General features: G+C 44.0%; 4 protein-coding genes across 5 annotated transcripts in view; 2 read left to right on the plus strand and 2 right to left on the minus strand.

Annotated features, from left to right (window-relative positions):
* The window catches only part of LOC126559291 (probable prefoldin subunit 5), a 195,836-nt gene extending 179,447 nt beyond the window's left edge, over positions 1–16,389 (plus strand). Inside the window, exon 5 of the mRNA XM_050215424.1 lies at positions 16,380–16,389. The gene's annotated coding sequence lies outside the window, so the exon portion shown is untranslated. The remainder of the gene's footprint in view (positions 1–16,379) is intronic.
* LOC126556564 (neurobeachin-like protein 1) overlaps positions 1–20,943 on the plus strand; it is a 49,131-nt gene that overhangs the window by 7,778 nt on the left and 20,410 nt on the right. For both annotated transcript variants that reach the window (XM_050211869.1, XM_050211870.1), the window contains 2 exons: positions 8,552–8,701; positions 8,793–8,950. In XM_050211869.1, the coding sequence (XP_050067826.1) occupies positions 8,552–8,701; positions 8,793–8,950 (308 nt within the window). The remainder of the gene's footprint in view (positions 1–8,551; positions 8,702–8,792; positions 8,951–20,943) is intronic.
* Positions 10,409–14,631, minus strand: LOC126559907 (cuticle protein-like). Its single transcript, XM_050216073.1, has 6 exons — positions 14,567–14,631; positions 13,860–14,097; positions 13,532–13,785; positions 11,964–12,039; positions 10,839–11,075; positions 10,409–10,763 (listed from the first exon to the last, which is right to left on the minus strand). The coding sequence occupies exons 1-6, from the start codon at positions 14,629–14,631 to the stop codon at positions 10,476–10,478; spliced, it is 1,158 nt and encodes a 385-aa protein (XP_050072030.1). The 3' UTR covers positions 10,409–10,475.
* LOC126559875 (larval cuticle protein A3A-like) lies at positions 19,090–20,254 on the minus strand. Its single transcript, XM_050216050.1, has 3 exons — positions 19,914–20,254; positions 19,563–19,811; positions 19,090–19,497 (listed from the first exon to the last, which is right to left on the minus strand). The coding sequence occupies exons 1-3, from the start codon at positions 19,923–19,925 to the stop codon at positions 19,210–19,212; spliced, it is 549 nt and encodes a 182-aa protein (XP_050072007.1). The 5' UTR covers positions 19,926–20,254; the 3' UTR covers positions 19,090–19,209.

Below are 20,943 nucleotides of genomic sequence, written 5' to 3' on the forward strand. Positions count from 1 at the left end.
GTTGGTTACCCGGCTCGCGACCCTTTGTACCCTTGTTTTGTGACGAAAGCAGTACAAAATTGGATGGCTTCGAATCTTCGGCGCGCGGGTGCGTTACGCCCGCCGGTTTGGAATGCTTTATCTGTTTCTTTGGTTCAAAATCAAGAAACTCGTCCGCATCAATTGCTACCTGATGAAAATCGGAACTCGAACCGAACGCATCGCGCAGATCATCCGTGTCGAGATTGTGGGCAATGGTTGAGCTTGGCAGCTTTGGTTTCTTCTTGCGACGACCTTTGATGCGCTTATCGCCTCCCGGTGCGGTGGGGAACTGCTCGTCCGATGATTCCTGCCCAAACGGTGAAGGTTGCTTACTTTTCACAGGTACCTTCTGTGACTCTGAACCTCCGTCGTAGTATGAAGTAAAGGATGTGAAATGATCATCTGCACTGCCAATCGTTTGAAGCGTGCTGATTGGTGGTTTGTTGGGATTTGTTTTGGTAGGCGTGTGGAACTGTTCCTGATCGTATCTTGTCGGTAGATTGGGTATGTACTCTTCCTCACTGGCCCCGGCGGAGCTATGGGAGGTGGAGTGCGTTGAACTGATTCCTCCGTTATGCGGAGATCGTTTGTAGGTCGTTTCAAAGTCTCCCGAAGGTTCAAAGAGGTTCGATTTGGAGTTCGATGGTACTTCGTACGACGTAATCGGTGTTTTGTACGGATCTTTGCGATACTTTTCCAGCGGTAACTGGTGCTTGGTACCAATATCTCCAAAACTGGAGGAAGTATCGGTGTAGAAGTTACCTTTACCGGAAGGGGTAGTGTATGTGTTTATTGCAGTCGAATCTGCAAACGACGGTTGCTTATTGCTCGAGTGCGAATAGCTGTGAGAGTATCCTCCAATGTTGTGCGAATGTTTGTTGCCCGGAAAGCTGTCGAAGCTGTTGGACGAATCCAAGAACGAAGGTACCTTCGAATCGAACGTGCTGGCCCCGCTACCAAAGTTTGCTTTAGAAAAGCCACCATCATAGTTGGACAAATCGAAGCTAGGCTTGCCGAATGATGTAGAAGAGGACGAGCTACCCTGGAAGCTGTGTTTGCCGAACGATGGCGACGCTTCGTAGCTAGGCTTTCCGTATGTAGAACCTTCGTAGCTAGTAATCGTTTGCCCGTACGCAAACGGGGGCGATCCGAACGTGGGCGATGGATGAATTGGTGAACCGTACCCCGCCGGTGGTTCTCCGAACGATCCATGATGATCACCGAACGAAGCTTCAAAACCGGCACTGTACGGATCGTCGATCGATTGCGGGACATAGTGCGAGAGAGGAGGATAGTTTATATTGGGTGGTCCGTACTTGCCGCGCGGTTTAGAGCCAGGTCTACGCGGTGGTCTCGGTTTGCGACCACGTGGCGGAGGTGGTAGCTTTGGCCGACGCTTTATCACCCGATGAATTTCGACCTCATGACGCTTCTGGCGGTGTAAGGCGGCGGGCACGGGAAGATGTTCGCTGGATGATGGGTTTTCTTCTCCCTCATTGGTAACTTTGCTTGATTCTTCTGCCGCAACCAGCACGACGAAGAGCTGTCCGAAAGACAATGGCGTAAAATATTCAGTTAACATAAATTCATTACAATAAAAATGGGTTTAAAAAACAACTTTACAAAAGACGGTTAAAATTTTGCATGTTCAATGAGTTCAACTCCCTCGGTTTGCCGATGCTGTGCGGCTGATCAGCTGTAGTGCAACGAATGCAGTTTGTGCAAACCTCAAACCTAATGGCGGTCACACCCAATTGCACCGGTTGGCTAGACCGCTCGAATGACCGAGAAAAATCCTTTACGCACCTTTCGCCGACACACGCGAAGGCAACATCGACCAAGATGGTTGGTGAATGTCTGTCTGTCTTTGGTGTGCTTAGATCGCTCCACCCCGGCTGGTATAGAGCATATTGTGCGGCTGTGGCGTTGTGCGAACACTAGAATTTCGAACATAAATTACCCGACCTGTACTATCTGGTAAAGGTGACCGTTCGCCACGCTGTGTTGTGCGTGTGGAGACGGTACGGAGGACGAGAAGGGAAACTGTCCGGCCATGATAGTACTGCAATTTGGAGTGTTCTGTCGATTTGGTCTACGCTGGTGACGGGTACCTCCTGAAACAACGGCCGAATGGTGAACGCAGCCGATTTAATGTGGGTTATTGGAGTTTTTACTTTTTCCACACCATCGTATTTCCACGCCACCGCGACCGATGACAGTGAGCACGATAAGCGGATGGACGGAAGTGGGGTGGAGACAAGTTTTTCTTTTTCCAGGTGGAGTCGAAAGAAGAAAAACTGGTTTGCTGCTGTACCAGTGGCTGGATGAAAATGACCGCTTCGACTTTCGATTTCCTCCGTACTATCAAACCATCAACAGCTGGATGGCCGGAGAACCGTTTGTGGCGGAGGTCGAGCTACCCTGCTGTGCGTTGTTTGATTGGTAGTAATTGGTGTGTCGCGGTGGAAAGGTGGTCAAGGCATGGTCACGAATTGTGTATGTTTATCTGCTGCAGGATTGGAGGATAATCGCGAAAGCTGATAGGGGAAAATGTTTCAAAGCTAGTGGACAAACACACAACCTTCGTTAATGCAAACGATGCACCACTGTTTGGACCACGTAGAAGAAATAGATCTTCCTCGACATCCTATTTCTATTTAAATATGTTCCTTTTATTATAATGGAAAGTTTTTAACATGCAGTAAAGGGTTTGCCAAGGTCTACAAACGGAAATGTTCGAGAAATGCAATTTCCCTTCGATCAGTCCAAGAACTGTTGTGTGGTGCAATGTTAACAGCACCGACCGACCAACTTGCGGTTTTTGTTCGCCGATACTTGGCAGGTGGTAACCATTGGAGCCATTTGAATTTCTCCTATTTGAATTTCCACCTCTGCGGAGAGTAGTCTTTATAGATGCAGTTTTTTTCCCCCCATCGTACATTGTTTATCGCTGGAAAGTCAGGAAAATCTTCGTACGTCTCGCGGTTGCCCTTTGCAAATTGCATCCAATTGGAAGTCGTAAACGTGTGTATTATTGCATTTTTAAATGCATTTTCTACCGTGTCTCTTCGCTATTCTTGTTTTCTTGTGAGATGCTGCTGGAAGATAATCGAATAGTTAAATAATAATATATTCCTCACACAAGTGTGTTCGTAAAGCAGGGGTTGGGGGGAGAAAAACAGCACGAAACTCTCCATACGAGGTGTAACCAGCATATGATTATTATGCAGCTACAGTGAAAGCATCCATTAACCATAAAAAGAAACCACCAAGCACGGGAGACACAAAATGGTCAAATGTTTAAGTTAAAATTACGCGCTCGGCTTTCTTATGTTGTGTGGACCTGAAGAAATCACCACATTCCTCGTCAAGGGTGACACCTGCGATAGCCAAATTATGTAAATATTTCCCCATTTTTATTGTGAGCTAATATTAAGAAACTGTGAAGGCAAATACACTGTCCACCACCGTGATTTATTCGATACGATGGCTTGATTAAGCTTAGCGTAATGTAATGTAGGTGACTTAACTTCACTATGGTGGCGAGCACCATCACCATCCTGGTGCGTGACATGTGCTTCGGCCCTAAAGCTTTACTTCAGTACAAAAGAAAGTCGCCAAACCGCCGTAGATATCGTGCCCATTAGAGAGAGAAAAGCGCAAGCACCTTGTAACGCAGTTTATCTCCAAAATACAGCGCCCATATTCGGTAATCCGGAGCAGAAGATTGCCCGGGTTTGAAGCGTGTTCCCTGCCCTGCCGGAACTGTTTACTAGCAATTATGTAAACACAGAGGAAGATAAAGTGCCCTTCAAACCAGACAGGGCGTGTGCCGTTTAACAGGGAGCCCGTTCAACAAAAGGTGTTTTCAGGTCAAATGTTATGCTGTCGGAAATTTAAACCAGAGCCAGCAGCAGCAACGCGGCTTAAGTGGAGATACGTTGGTTCACAAGATTGGTTGAAATATAGTTGTCAGTTGCTTAACGGAGATTTGAACAGCCGATTAGAAACACTCTCTTCTTCCCTTGACGCGTGAAGCGTTTCGGAAGCAAGTAATTTAATGGTAATTGTGTTGTGACTGTTTCCACACGAGTCCGTTTTGGAAGCGCTTTTAGAATGAGACTGTTGCACTGTCGAACATAATAGGATAATTATGGTACGCTTCATTAACCAATTGGAGTGTAAAGCTGTGTTTGAATATATTTTTCTCTTTCCATGCTGATTACAATGTAGGAAAGTTTCTATCAGCGATCTGCGAAGCTTAAACGCTTCTTGTGAATTTCGTTCAATTGCAGCAATGGTGTAATTTTTAGCCAACAAGTCATTAGTGAATCAGCAAAAATAGTTATGGAAGTGCGTGCAATTAATATTAAAAAAATAACTCGCCTGTCAAATTTCATTTTCCATATCAATTGCACTTGCTTCCATAACCATTTGGCTGATTCTTTACAATTTTTTCTGATTTATTAATGTATTGGGTGTTTCACATCAATAGTCGGGGGTTTCAACCCTTTCAATTGCATTTCCCTGTAAATTGTGATAAACTTTAGCTTCCTTGCATCGAACGTAAAAGTGATAAAATGTATGGTTTTCGATCGATTAAAATGCTACAATCGATCGTTTGCAGCTGGATTGCTTGAAACTTTAAGGGTAATTGATGCATCGAATGCAAAAATAGTTGCAAAAAGTAGTAATTTGTTTGATCATCTCAATTCGTTGACCTGACTTCCGCCGATATTCACTACATTCAACCCCCTAAAGTATGCAATTCGTAGTAAACTTGCAGCTGCTAACTATCCTGCTCTGGATAGCTCTAATATCTCTAATCAAAATCACAAAAAATTCACACTACAATGGTAAACGGTAAAAAATTAGTAATGCAAATGGCATTTTGTACCTTCGCGCCTGCTTATGCATACCACACTCCATCGCATCAGCAGTGGAACGTTTTTTTTTTTCACAATGCCAGATTCGAGGTCAGAAATTATGGTACCACCGGTATTGACCGCGGTTTGACTCGTTGAGTGGCGGCAGTACTGGGGCATTACCGAACTGCCGGTCTCACTCACTTATCACCTGCAGCATTCCCGCCTCGCCTTAAGTGCGGCCAAATCCGTTAGTGGTACAATTTGGTGCGCCGACGCAGAAAGCTTCAAGCTCTTTATTACCCGATCAAAACCATCATTATCGCCTAATACACCGATTGCTTTGCCTGGGCGTAAACTCGTCGAACGATCGTATTAATTAAGGAAGGCATCACCGGAGCGAACGTTGTAAAATGCTAACAGCGCGTTAATAACGCTAAGAGACGCGTTGCATCGTGCCGTGCTTCTTATTGTTTTGTTTTGTTTTTTAAATATAGGTTACAGTTTTACTAGTTTTATTTTCCCGAAAATATTTACCAATAGCAGCAGCTGCTGCCAGCAGGCCATTTTGTAGTATCCGGTTGTGGAAATTATAGGTTCCGGTATGAAAGAAGGTTCGTCACTTCACCTACTGTATACGTTTTTTGTTGCTGTTATTTTCACACTTTTCGCCCAGATGTTATTGTTTTTAAAATTATTTCACTCTCATTCAAGTTTACAATGTACCACCACCTCTTTTTCGAAGCATATATTCATCACCACATCGAGGCTGGCTCACTCATTACACTTTCTTGCACTTCTTGCGGATGATCTTAAGCGATCTTACGGTTGATCGCTACAAATTTTCCAACCCGCGCGTGTATTTGTTTGTTTGTTTTTCACCTATTTCCACCATACGTGTCCAGACGCTAATTCCGGTTCTTCTTTTCAACGTTTGCTTCCCACCGGGGTACGGGAACGACTCGCTTCACATCGGAGCTTCTGCGGCGCACTGTCTGCGGTTTTCCACTTTCGTTGCGAAACTAAGCAGCCAGACCGGAGAGGATCTTCTTTTATAAATTTCCAAACGCTGCTCTCGCTGCGATCCGATCCGAACCGGCTTCCGCACGAACGTGTGACCGGCTGAAGCTTCGTTGGTTCCGCCGAGGGTGAGATGGCACACCGCGCGTTACGGGTGAAGACTTGAATGCTGGCACAAGCGACGAGCGGGTGACTGTGAAAGAAATGGCATGGTCTCAAACGAGCCGTTCACCTTTCCTTCTTTTCCTTTTGGGAGGAAGAGTATCGTTGAGAGAAAATGCTCTACCCGAGTGTACTGTGCGTTGTTCGTACGCCCTCCATAGCATTCCTTTCGTGACGCCGACCATATAACGGATTGAACCTGCCGAAAACGTGAAAATGGAAGGAAGTTGAAATCGCGGGAGGAAAATAAGCTTCTGGAGTGGCAAACAACCATGTAGTAGCAGCAAGAATATTGTAAAGGGGAAGTGTGATCATTACAAATGCAGCATCAAAATGCGGCTTGAATTGCGTGTTTTGTCTGCAAGTGTTTGTGGGAGAGTTTATAGCCATTCAAACTAAACGCAATTGTTTCATGCTGTATCACAATGTTATGATTGTTACACTGTACATCGTCTTTTAGAAGATCTATCATTTTTCGATACAATTATATATCTTAGATCGTTGCTTGTCTCAGCGATTTGTAAAGAAAAAATATTAAATTTTCTACACTAACTAAAGCTATGGACTGATCAATGTTAATCATAATTGTTCTTTCAACGTATAAAACTACTTCAATAATAGCAATATGAAACATAATAAGCTTCTCAACATTTTCGGCACTTTCTTCACCCGGTGTCAAGTGAGCCGGTGTGTCGACATTTCTCCATTACTTTTACAGCTGAGTGAAACCACTTTCCTTCATGAATAGCACTGAAAATATGTTACCTCCACGAGGTCTGTGTGTGCTCGAAATTTATGCTCAAACCGCAAGGTTCGAATTGTGACACATTTCTTCTTCTGACCGGTGGATAAAAATCGAAAGTTGCTATCCGGTCCCAACCATGTGGGTGAGACTTTCCTTCCCGCTCGGGGTAGAAGGACTCGGGGAGGAAGCCTTGAACTTGGCTTTTGATGTCAAATTTAAGTTGAAACCACTGCCTTCACTATCTGCGACTGGTGCTGCTGCTGGGTTGTTTGGCAAATCGTGATAACATTACTGGGCAAAGGTAAATAGGAAGCGGAACGAAACGGTCCAATCCGTACGAACAGGAATTGAAAACGGGAAGCAGTTCCTAAATTCCAAGTGTGGAGTTTTGTTACTCAGCAAACAGGTATCTTGTGAAACTGCGGAATCGTTGCCGTTAATGTGTAATGCTGCAGTGTTGTGGAAGTAGAGCAGGTTTCCAGTGCTAAAAACGGGCTGCGGTGTGGGAAACGGATAATGTACAAATAAGACAAAAATGATCTCCTTTTTTTAAACTGTGCTGCTAACATAGTCATGCCAGTTGGACCGAACGTATTAGCCGTGATGATAGATTAGTTTGGTGCTTGTCGCTAGTTGTTTCTTTCTATAAACAATTGTTATTAAATTCCGTTTGTAATGCTAGTACCACGATGCTAATGAAACTCCCTGCACAAAAATAAAATAAATTGGCGCTAAGTAATCTCTTCCATTCATGTGTCATCGAGATGATTAAAGATATTAATATGCTGGTTTTTGTTTGCGCTGTCGGTCCATCTTTAAAGCCCTTAGGCAGACGATCGATCAATCAAGGCTTCGATAGGAGCAACGCAAAGGCTGTGCAAGGGATTCAGCTGCAAAGGTTCGGTAGAGCGTCTAATTAACAGTCAAACACGTTTGCAGAATGCTTCCTGCTTCCCGGTCCACTGTGTGTATCGATTTTCTACGTTGGCTCATCCGACTCCAACTCGGACCGGTTCGGTGGATGCTGGATGTTGATTATATCCGCGATATTCACCTAACGATCACCAACAAGCCAGTACAACAGCGCTACACAACTGCTGAACATGCAGCAGACTAATCAATAGTCGCGATTGACGTTGGCTGCATGCTCCTGTATGCAACAACGCGATCACTCTGTGTACGATCACGAGACAAATGCAACGCACGGATCCGGACAAAAACCGTTTCGGGAAGGGCATTCTTTGGCGGAAGTACACTTTCGCTGCCGCGTACCAACCTCTGCAATAATGTGTTCGTGTGCCGCTACATTCATCTTGCCACCCTAATCGCACACTATTTGCGGAATAAGAAAGGGTGTACCTTCTTCTGCTGCTGTTGCCGCTGGTACCTCAAAGTTGCATCGTTAGGACCGTTATAGTCGTTGCTTTTGGTAGGGACAGTGTAGAGACACAGTTGGTGCATACTTCAAGTATGCTTCCGATTGTAACCACTTTTGTTGTTGTATGTCTTGATCCTCCTGCAGGTCGGTGCTGTCAGTTCGTGATACGTTTAAAGGTTATTTCGTTACGTTATGGCAGGCTGTTGCAAAATCAGGGAAACCCATTCGTCACTGCCCCGTGTTTCCAGTATGCGAAACAATAGGGTTTCCCGGAACGTGATTTTGATTTATTGTTTTAAGTTAAATTCCATCAATTTTTCAGTATGTTTTATACCTTCTTTCAATCTATATCTCTTCCAGATAAAACCACTGTACACATCGTACCAGAAAGATCTGTCCAATACGCTGTGGGAACCGTTAAATACGTTTTGGGCAGAATGCTACGAATCGTGCAAGCTATCATCTCAGCGCAGAGCCAAACTTCAGATGGAAAGTCGTCGGAAATTTCAGGTAATAGGAAATTAATTACATTTCACCTATTTTTGCACAAACTGATTCAGAAACAAATTCCTAAACAAATGTGTTGAATCACTTTACACAGGAACGAATACTTGTACCGTGTAGAATACGTCAATCGGAAGAGAATGCGCGGCTCACCATACAGCAAACCCAGCGCAAAGCGAAAGACGCAAATACCGATCGTCGCTGGCTGAATCTTCAGCGATTTCTTTACGGGCCCAAGGGTTCCTGGACGAAAGAGTGAGTACACGAGCCAGGTTTCTTTAACTTGTTCTATTGATCTGTATAAACCTGCCCATATATGTGAATGCAACCACAAAATGTTGATGATTGAAGGTATTTTATTTGTTTGTTGTATCCTGCTAGATCGAACGATCAGTTCCGCAGACACGGTGACGTAAGCGTGAATATCCGCATGTCGAATCGTTGAACTTCATTCTCCTCGCGCATTGAACCGCTCGCTGGTAGTCTCGTGCGTTCAACTCATTAAGCTGTCAATTGCCCGTGAAACGGGAACTTTCTGTCTAGCTATAGTGTACCGTGAAAGCATAACAGCCTCTTGCAAGAGGTACAGCGAAGGTGACCTAGAAAAAGTGTCAATCGGTCAAGTTCGGGTGTAATGGGTGCAATTTCCATGGCAAACAACGTTTGCAAAGCGTGTGGATTCCTCATACGAGTCAAGTTAATATGTCTGAATAATAAGCGTGTGTGAATAATAGCTGCAAAAACTAATGATTTTAGTATACATTGTATGCTTTTATGTGAAAAATGGAAAAGAAAACTAAGCACGATTATATTAATTGTTGTGCTGTGCTTTACAAGCGGATGGATATTTTTCAAAATAATTTCTCGAATTGTTATACAACATTGTAATGCCATGCTCAAGTGTGGTACCAGGCATAATTGAAGTCTTTTATCTTGACTTAACGATAACGATAACAAGTATTACATCGGGGAACGGTCCGGATGGGATTTGAAGCCTGATGATGCCGCAGGTGAAGTAGACCTGTGACAGGCGTCTTTCTTTATGGCGTGACGACCTAACTTATGAACAATTCTAACCAAAACTGTGTCCATTATTCGCAGCTAGTACGATTAGAAAATATCATTTAATGTTAATGAATCACTTTCTATTTTCATCTTCCATAAATAACGATACATCAATTAATTATCTTTAAATTTGTTGCATCTCTTATCATCACAATCTGTTAATTTATCGCACCTCAAGCTTCATGATTTTGCCAATTTAAAATATTGTTTTGTCATTAGCTTATTAAGTTCATTAAATCTACGTTATCAAAGGCTCTCCACTTTCTCTGCCTCAGTAGCTTCCAGTTTTAGTAGTTAGTTATTTTTCTTTCATGAATATATGCAGCTGAAAGCATCGGTCGTGATGTAACGAAATTCGACGAACACACTCACACACGATTTTACATGGTCTCCTCTTTCACAACTTAGATGCTGTTTTTATATTCTTACGGACACTAGAACTAGACAACAATATAAGTCAAACACAGTCAAACATTGTCAATCATTTCTGAACCCATCTACGTCAGCGGCTGTTGAGCTGCGGTAGGGGATCGTTGGTCGATGCTTCAAGCACTTGCGCTACTATTTACATATTGGTTGCTGTTGTTTTGTATACATCGATTTCCGTGGTACATGGTCGATGTCCTGCACTAGAAATACATCCATTCGTCAACTAAGCTTGCTGTCGATTGAAGTACCTCTAAGTAAGTCCATTATCGTGTTGGTTGAATATGATTTAACCAAGGATGGCCTTGCCATAGCCTGGGTATCCGTAGGGAGCGTAGGGGGCAGCAACCTTAGCGACGGCGGGGTAAGCCAGCGGGGCAGCGATCTTGGCAACTGGGGCAACAGCCTTGACGGCCAGAGGCTCACGGTGGACGACGGCGTTGAAACCGTTGACGGGATCGGCGGTGTACTCAACGACACGACGGGTGCCATCGGGCTCAACCAGAGAGTACGATCCGGTCACAACATCTCCCGAGCGAGATTCCTGCTGTTCCTTGTTGTCTCCGGTCAGAGCATCCTGCAGGAGATCGAATCGATTGGAACATCGTTACGCATGTGGTTCTGAGACATTCGCAATCGCTCAACTACTTACGGCAATGTGGTAGCTGTAGCTGTACTGAGGGTTGGGGTCGTAGTCATCGGCAACCTTAGCGACAACCGGAGCGGCAACCTTGGCCACAGCTGGGTAAGCTCCCAACGGGGCTGGGTATCCGATGGCGACGGCGTTAGCGACGGCCACGATGGCGGCGAAGACGGCGAACTGGGCACAAGGATTAAAAAATACAAGCATTAACGAATCATGTCTGGATACTACTCGGTCCACAGTCTTCTATCGTTTCATACTCTATATCGATTCAACTTACTTTGAATGCCATTTCGAGATGGGTGGGTAAGTCTGTTGTTGACTGTTTGACAACCGTATGCTGATTATGTTCTTAGATCGGGCGTCCACTCCTTTTTATACTGCACAACCAAAATCTTTATCGCCGCAAAACAAGCTCACCTACGACGACGCCCCACAATCACTTCGATGATGCATTTTGTTGCATTTTTTTGTAGCATAACTCCTAAAATTATTGCACACGAGCAGGGTCTGCATTGCTGTCATTTCGTTTTCTCTCACGCATCGAAGATGGTGTGCGTACGCTCTCGCTCTTTCTCTGTTGGCCAGACCATTGCACAGATTCTCGTAGCAGTGGTTATCAAAAAGTGCTTGCTCGTTCGATTGCATTCACTCCCGCGACCGATTAGCGCCACAGCATATAGCTGGAAAAGTGTTTTGGGCCGGGCTGCGCGTTGGAGGGCAGAGACCAGCACCAATACGAAGGTTCACAAGTTCACGTTTTACTACCCGCGCTAACCTCGTGCCTTGGGGCTCGAAGTGACGGTTGGGCGCAAATGCGGGCTTCACTTGTGCGTTTACGCTCATTGCGATCAAATTTTCGCCGGGGATCGCACACGTACCTTCCATTCACTTGCCGAAGCAAACCCTCCGAAACGGACTTCCCACGTTCGTGTCGTTCATGTCTTTGGGTGGTTGCTGGCGCATAGCCTTAATAACGAGGAGTGGTCGATCGGTCGGTCGAAATGTGCATTGGGTGGCTGGCGAAAATGCATCAGGGCGTCTAGAATCTGCTTCTCAATGAAATGCACCATTCACACCTCACATGTCGCTTGTCTCGCTGTGTGGCGGCGAGGTGGCGGCACCAGCACATACACGCTTCGGCTTTATGTCCCCATTCTCTTGTTCGGTACGATCATGCGAAGGGCGGCTGATCGACCGGTGAAGGAACCTTTCGGAAGAGACAACAGAAAGGAGCAAAAAAAAAAAATGCAGTTGATACGAAACTGCACCGATGTGACCACAGCTGGCGACACAAATGTCCACTTTATTGCGCGTGTGCGTTTCGCTGTCGTTTGCTTTCATGTGATAATTAGTCATTTAACGAGATAATTTGGCTGTGTGGCAGACTGACTGGATTCTGTTGATCACCTATTTTGCGTTCAATATGAAATTCAAATTACTGCATTATGTTTGATGTAGGCTTTGTAAAATATACATCGCAAAATTTAATGTAAGTGTCGATTGACATGATATTATGCTAGTCATTGCTTGAAAAAATCATGAAAAGTTATAAGAATTAAACCAAATTTTTATTTCGATTAGATTAGGTTGTATTGTTCAAGAGTAGCATTTTAAGGACATTGCCATCCTTGGTGCTTATCCTCTATCCCTTATGTAAATATAACTTTTGGTAGATCTGGATATGGCGAGGTGTGGTATGGCGAGAGCGGGGCCGGTCTTCAAACGGCAGGACCGGGGTTCAGATCCCATACGGACCGTCCACCCGTAGTGATGAGGACTGAATATCCAACTACGTGGTATCGGCAAGTCTAGTAAGCCATTTCGATGTTCGGCGTGACCTAAGAGGTCGTTAAGCCAAGAAGAAGAAGAAGGTAGATCTGACCCTTAATGTATATTAGTGGTCTTTTTTCCTATATCGTTTAGTTTTGTTAACGAAGCGTCATAAACTTTGTGGATAGTTTTTATTCGGGGTCTCTGCGTCTACAGTTTTTTTGGCTCTTGGTTTTGGCGATAGTGCAACTTTGCAACTAGTGTCAGATGAGCTCATCACAACATTCGTCCCAAACGCTCCTGTATGATCTCAGGAGTTCAAACTTAGCTGACGACGTCGACTGCTCTTGAGGTTCCAGCTCGTCTGTCGCACATAGTTCACATTTTATGGTCAAAACGCATTTTATCACTTTGATGATCTTAGCACTTGAGACACCTCTGTACCGCGCATATGTTGGACTTTTATGTTGGTTGTTGCATAGCCTTAATTCTCATACGACTCATTCACTAAACGAAACAAACCTTTTGTCAATCACTAGACTCACTGAAAGCTTAGTATGAATAAGGCCTTGAAGGATCCAACGAAACCAGTAAAGAGAATTCGTCCAATTATTACCAAACTATATTTATTTTCATTTAAATAATGATGGCTCGAAAATGTATTTCTTACACATTATTTTTTGTATTGTGATATTTTTGTCGTAAAGCTGTCGTACATACAATGTTATAATTTGTTTATCATAGCTTGCGCTTTATTCAGTCACACAGTCGAACATAAAAGTGTCTATTTTCTCGAGGCTCTTGCTTGCAAAAGGGAGTCTAAGGAATGTGTAATGAAAGGAGTGGAGGAAAGGTGGAACAAATAATAAATAGCGTGCGTGGGGAGGTATCCATAAAGGCGTTTCCGGAACCGGGGCGTTTATCCATACAGAGGATGGGCCAGTGGAGCAGCAACCTTAGCGACGGCAGGGTATGCAAGTGGTGCGGCAAACTTGGCCACCGGAGCAACCGCCTTAACTACACCGGCACCGCGATGAACAACGGCGTTGAATCCGTTGACCGGGTCGGCGGTATATTCTACAACACGCTGAGTACCGTCAGGTTCGATAAGCGAGTACGATCCGCTTACGACATCTCCCGAGCGAGATTCCTGTTGGCTTTTGTTGTCTCCAGTTAGAGCATCCTGATGCGAATTGAAGATTGAAAAAGACATGAATCTTGGTACGTGTCCTGAATTCCGTACTGTTTCCAACTTACCGACACAGCGTAGCTGTAGCTGTACTGTGGGTTAGGATCGTAGTCGGCCAGTGGTGCGGCAACTTTGGCCACAGCCGGGTATGCTGGATAACCGATTGCGACGGCACTGGCTGTAGCAACGAACGCGGCAAGTACTGCAAACTGTAAAGCAAAGATAACCGTAACCGCAATGGAAACGCGTGGACAATGTCCAAACCGTTTCTTACCCGTAGGGCCATTTTTGAGTGCTGTTTGAGTCCTGCACGGTTAGAACTGAATCTGACGAATGTGTAACTAATCTAATTTTCGCATTGCTTTATATACGAAATCTATAATGTCTACCTTACTTCACACGGCACGCCAACCCGTTCTGGGAAGCAGACTTTGCAGTGTGCACTAGAGGGCGTATGGTCAACGAAAAAAAATGGCACCAAACCATCTTTCCCATAAAACATAACTACACACACCCAGATCCGACTGCGATACGGGGCAGCACTTTAAGGGTGAGTTTGAAGTCGAAAAAAAAAGCTCTCATTTACCCCGCTGGACCGCTGTTAAACTGCACTATTTCTTGTTTATTTTTTCTTTCTCCTGTCTGTCGATCGAATTTATCGTTTTCCCTTCTGCTCAGTGCGTACATAACCGAACAAGCGCTACAACATGCAACTTAAGGAAAATAATATCAATGACAATTTTAACGGCATTCGAACTTTTACCGGCAGCTTTACCACTCGGTCTGGGCGATAATAGTGCGTCGGACAAAGTGCAACATGCTCTGCACCAGCAGCAACATGCTCGCACAGACGCTGTGTTAGGCCTTGTACGCACTGTCTGCACCGCGTACGGTTGATCGGCTACTCCCTGATGCAATTGGCGTCTAGCATAGTTTGGTTGGCGGGCGCGATACTGCCAAATCTTAATTTATTGGTCATCTGCGATACGCGTGCCGTGACGCATGTCGGTGGGGCTGGGGCGTTACTGTCGTGTATGCTGCTCTTGACTTTCGAATGTAAGAAAATTCCTGCACACATGAATGGGTGCGGTATGAGCTAGAAAAATGCCCTGTTTTTGAAAGACGTTCTAGACATAAAGACCATTGTTCGATGTGTTGAATGTGGTGCAACGCGGTATACGATTTGGAAATGTAATTCTAAAAAAAAATTTTAAAAAATGTTGGTTGGATGATCATGGTTGAATTAATGAAATATAACAAAAAAGCAATACGGTCGTGCAGATTTTCATGAATAAAAAAATTTAAAAATACGAAAATCGCTTTTGATGCGTTATTTATAGCTAATATTCGTAAATTAATAATATCAACAACATGTGATATTCTGAACCATTCAAAATTTTGTATTTTACTCATTTTTTTTTTTTTTTTTTTTTTTTTTGAATATGACGGTCCAGTCCGTATTGTCAACACCACTTGTGTTGAAAAAAAAAGTACAATTATATTGATAAGGCATTTCCTCCTTATTCTTTGCCTTATCCCGGGCATACTCGGTTATGGTTGTGGTGATGGTGATGATGATGATGGTGATGATGATGATGATGATGATGATGATGATGATGATGATGATGATGATAATGATGATGATGATGATGATGATGATGATGATCTATTGGTGGATGTTGTGCGTTTTGATGGTCCAGGACTATTGTTGTGTCTATGTGATGATGGAGGTTCATTATATCCGAATTCCGGTGGTGTTGTGGCCGTTCTATTGTTGATCTTTACGATATGGTCTGGACTGTAACGAACAAATAGACATCGTTAAGACAGCACGAACATTTATTTGTCTGCGTACAGTGCTCTCCAGTGCATTCCAGCAATGACATTCCAAGCTCAATCTAGTCAACGTCCAATCAAAGGATGATCGACAAGCTCTTTCCCGCAGCAGCGAAAGCGACTTCACTACTCCCGAGACTGAACCCGCCGAACACCCCGAACCCGACGCCAACACTGTCAAACTCAATGTGCCAAAACTGGACTGGAGTGGGGAACACTGCACTTTCTACAACGCCTGCCTCCCTTTTACGGCAGTGTTGGAATCACCCTCGAGTGCTGTTGCCCAGTCATCGGATCACCCGTGGCACTACAAAAAATACACTTAACACATAGACAACACAACATTTAACAAAAAAGGAATTGGGGAATACGAATAAGGATTGGAAGGATACTAGGGATGTGGAATCATAGGACAAGACCGTTGTCTCTGGCGAATCGGTAAATGATCCTCATGTAGGGGAGGTCACTGGTAGCCAACACTTCTCTAATTTCTGTACCCGTTCGTCTGCCGATATTCTCGACTGCGCTCATCAAGGAGGGTCTTGCGGTTTCAAATTCCACGCAGGACCACAGAAGGTGATCCACATCGTGGAATCCGTTACCGCAGCCACATACTTTTGTCTGAGCCAGAGTTATACGCTGTAGATGAGCATTCAACGCAAAATGATTCGACATCAGTCGAGACATCATTCGTATGAATGCCCGGTCTACAGAGAGCCCATCGAACCAAGGCCGCAGGGACACTTGCGGAGAGATCGAGAAGAGAAAACGCCCGAGTTCATCCGCCTCCCACATGCTCTGCCAGCGAGACAGGAAAAGTTGCTGTGGAAAACGAAGGAACTCCTGGGCCAAGATAGGTCGGTCGTAAAAAGCGCCTTCTTGGACGCCTGTTTTGGCCAATGAGTCTGCCTTCTCATTGCCGGGAATTCCACAATGAGAAGGGACCCAAATTAGCGAGATCTTATACGCATTTTCGAACATTGAGCCAAGCAGTTCAATGATTTTTATGGTGAGGAAATCCTGACTCTTAACAGCCTTCGGAGATCTCAGAGCTTCAATAGCACTAAGGCTATCAGTGAAGATGAAGTACTGGTCCGAAGGTCTCGCTGCTATCATCGATAGTGCGTAAAATATTGCGGCTAGCTCTGCGGTGTAGACACTACATGGCTGCCTCAATTTGAAAAATGCTTCGGTGGACTCGCTAAAAACACCGAAGCCAGTGCCCTCCTCAGAGGATGATCCATCAGTGTAGTACTGGCTTATTTGGTCTAAATGACCATACTTGTTCATGAAAATACCCGGAACTACCCTCGGGCGAAGATCATTAGGTATGGTCTTAATTTCCTCGTGCAATGAGGAATCTGTTATTAAAATGGAACTGTAGTTCTCAGGAAGGGCAGCACGATTTAATGCCTGTGGAGCGCTAGGATGCACTTGTAGGGCAACAAAATCTTCATAAATCTTGAGGATTTTGCTCTTAGAACCTGTCTCTAGAAGCGCTTCAAAATTTTCTATTATCAAGGGATTTGATACTGAACAACGGACTAGAAGGCGAAGCGACAGCATTTCAAAACGTAGTTTGAGCGGCATCACTCCGGTCATCACTTCTAGGGACATGTTGTGTGTGGATTTCATGCTCCCTAGTGCGAGTCTAAGACAGCGGTACTGTAGCCTTTCAAGCTTGAGTATCAACGTATTGGATGCCCAATGGAAGCATATGCTTCCATATTCCAATACGGATAGTACCGTTGTCTTATACAGTCTCAGGACGTCTGATGGATGTGCGCCCCACCAGAATCCTGTGACTGTCCTTAGAAAGTTGATTCTTTTACTGCATTTTTGCACCAGACGGGTGAAGTGAGTACTCCAGTTTAGCCTAGAATTGAACCATACACCAAGGTATCGAAAATTGTCGGTAATTGATATCTTTTCACCATATAAAAAGACATCAATTTTCGGGTCATATAGCCTTTTCTCCCTGTTTTTTCCCGTATCGCTAAAAGGAGAAAAGACTACCATCTCAGTTTTCGTTGCAGAGAACTTGATACCAAGGTTTTCAGACCACTCGGAAAGATTGTCCAGAGTGGTTTGTAAAGCCAGTTGTATTTCGTCGGCGTCTCTGCTTGCAACAGATATAACGCCGTCGTCTGCCAATTGTCTAAGACTGCAGTTTGGCGCTAGACAAGAGTCTATCTCACTAACATAAAAGTTATATAACAGTGGGCTCAAGCAGGACCCTTGTGCTAGTCCATGGAAACTGGTCCGTTTTAACTGCACGTGACCATTGTTGAAATTCATAGCTTTTTCCGACAAAAGGTTGAATAACAAGTTATTCAACTTTGGTCCCAGGCCCGCATTTTCTAACTTTTGACTCAGTTTGTATGGAGAAACTGAGTCAAATGCCCCCTGTATGTCAAGGAAGATAGACCCCATGTTCTGCTTGCGTGCACGGGCAAGCTCTATTTCAGTGACCAAAAGCGCTAAACAGTCATTAGTACCCCTGGCTTTACGAAAACCAAACTGAGTACTTGAGAGAAGGTTGTTGGTTTCCAACCATTCTTCTAACCGTAAAAGAATCATCCTTTCAAGGAGTTTCCTCAGACACGAAAGTAATGATATCGGCCGATATGAATCGTGTCTTGATGGCGGTTTGCCAGGCTTCAAAAGTATTTTACTCATTGCTCGAGGAAAAAAATAACTAAATTCGAGCATCAGCATTTAAAATTAAGAAAATGTCTTGATTGCTCATTTCTTTCCGCTTTAAATGATATAAATGGACTTAACTGATGCATGCTTTGAGATTACATTCGTCTTTCTTCATAACTCATTCTCCGATAAATTCAAAATCACAGTTTAAAACAACAATCTATTCCTATTTTTTATTATTAATTATGTAAATCAATTGTGATTATGGCGGGGTTGCTTAAATTTCCCTACATAGGTTGCCGATGCGCAAAAAGCTTATAAGTCGGTTGTGGTGCAGTTTGTCTGGTGACAGGATTGAAACGAAATCTATCTCTAGTTGTTTAGGTCACTATTTTCATGGTGAAGCGTGTAGCATCTTGACGGGACAGCGTGTTGTGTTTCGGCAGGACGAAGCCGACCTTTGTTGTTCAGACGGTCGAATTTCCCGTTCCCGCGAAACCCGGAATGACCCGGAATTTTTCGTTTCATATGATATGTTTGTCAGGTCATGCATATTGCAGGGCTGACTGGATTAAAATATTAAGTTTTATTATATTTATAAATGCACAAATGACATAGGACAAGGTTTTCTTTTGTAGAATTTGCTTTTATTTTGTTCAACCTTCATTCGGTTGATCACTGGTAGAAACAACACGGCAAAAACAGCTTCACACATTTCTTGCCACACAGTCAAAGTTTATAAAACGAAACAATTTTCATTTCGCTTTAGGCAGCATAGGCCATGTTCATATGTACACAAGGTTCATAGATTCAGGATAGAAATGAAGGAATGAGAAATAAATTAAAGGTGATGTTCGCTTATGACTTCATGATGAAGGATGAGCATTAGGTACTGGAGAAAGAATCCATGTCGCGTCTAGGGATGAAGTGGTGAGCTTAACCAAGGATGGCCTTGCCATAGCCTGGGTATCCGTAGGGAGCGTACGGGGCAGCAACCTTAGCGACGGCGGGGTAAGCCAGCGGAGCAGCATACTTGGCAATCGGGGCAACAGCCTTGACGGCCAGAGGCTCACGGTGGACGACGGCGTTGAATCCGTTGACGGGATCAGCATTGTACTCAACAATACGACGGGTACCATCGGGTTCAACGAGAGAGTACGATCCGGTCACAACATCTCCCGAGCGAGATTCCTGCTGGCTCTTGTTGTCTCCGGTTACGGCATCCTGTGTAACGATCAAGTGATTAGTAAAATGTGATCACAGATTGTAATAAATATAGTTGAACTTACGGCAACGGCATAGCTGTAGCTGTACTGAGGGTTGGGGTCGTAGTCAGCCAACGGAGCAGCGACCTTAGCGACGGCAGGGTAGGCAAGAGGAGCGGCGACCTTGGCCACAGCCGGGTAAGCTCCCAGAGGAGCATGGTAAGCTCCCAGAGGTGCGTGGTAGGCACCCAAAGGTGCGTGGTAAGCACCCAATGGAGCTGGGTGGATGGCAACGGCGCTAGCGACGGCCACGATGGCGGCAAAGAGTGCGAACTGTAAAATAATCACGTTTAAAGGGAGTGTCTCGGTAAGATCCAACTCACGTGATCACGTGACGCGTGTGCGCATTGCAATAATCCTCGTTGATACACTTACTTTGAATGCCATTTTAGGTATTTAGTACTAACTACGGTTAGGCCGCTGCTATGTTCTTGCTAGACGAATGAAGTGGTTGTGATACGATTTCGAAGGTATCGAAGGGTTTTTATATCAAAATGCATCTTGCACCTTTCCAAGCGTCCGAGACATAGGTTGGAATATCCAGCGGTCATGGCACGACACAGTGCTGCCCACGAAGGAACTCGTTTTGTTTTTGTTATCTTGTTGTTTCCACGAAACGGTGCAATTTAGGTGAATAGAGAATGTAATGTCAGCTGCAAAGCTTTGATCAGTAATTGCAATTGTAGAACAAAATCCTCGGTCAGCTGCAGAAATAGATCAGTCAGTTTACGCACAGTGCGCCGAAGGTATGTACCTTTAATGGTTGTGTATGTTAGTTTTATTACATTTAATTCTGCAATAGATTATTATGTTTATTCTCTTTTCTTGTTTTTGATTTGTTAGTCTAGTGTTAGAGTTTTTGAAGCATAAAATAATAAACAATGTCAATGAAAATCAGGGATTGTCCCGTGTTAGATGGGATTGTCTGCACACGACAGGACCAGGGTCCAAATCCTTTTCGGTCTTCTTAGACCGAAGAGGTAACTGTTAGACACAAGAGGTAACTGTGAGAACTGACTATCCAACTACGTTGTATTAATAAATTTCATGAGCCATTTGATGGCCGGCATGATCTAGTAGCATCCGAGAAGCGAGAGAAGGACACTGAAGACTAGATTTTATCAAATTGTTCTTTAATTTTTCCCTCCCGAATCCATAAATCCTTGAAACAAGCGAAAGGTAAAAAATATAATACGTTCGATACCTTTGACATGTTTCAATTCATTGATACTTTTTTGCGAATATGCGAAACTAATTTTCCATATTTTATTTTCAGTTTAGTTTGAGACTCATTATGTTTCAGCTGAATCAGAATAAACTACTAATTTCTGTCTTTAATTTTAAAATGTTATGGCATATCTAACATTTATTTTCACAGCTTATCTATTAGACTTGCAAGTAGGAT

This window comes from Anopheles maculipalpis, chromosome 2RL, assembly GCF_943734695.1.
Source record: "Anopheles maculipalpis chromosome 2RL, idAnoMacuDA_375_x, whole genome shotgun sequence".
NCBI classification, from domain to species: domain Eukaryota; kingdom Metazoa; phylum Arthropoda; class Insecta; order Diptera; family Culicidae; genus Anopheles; species Anopheles maculipalpis.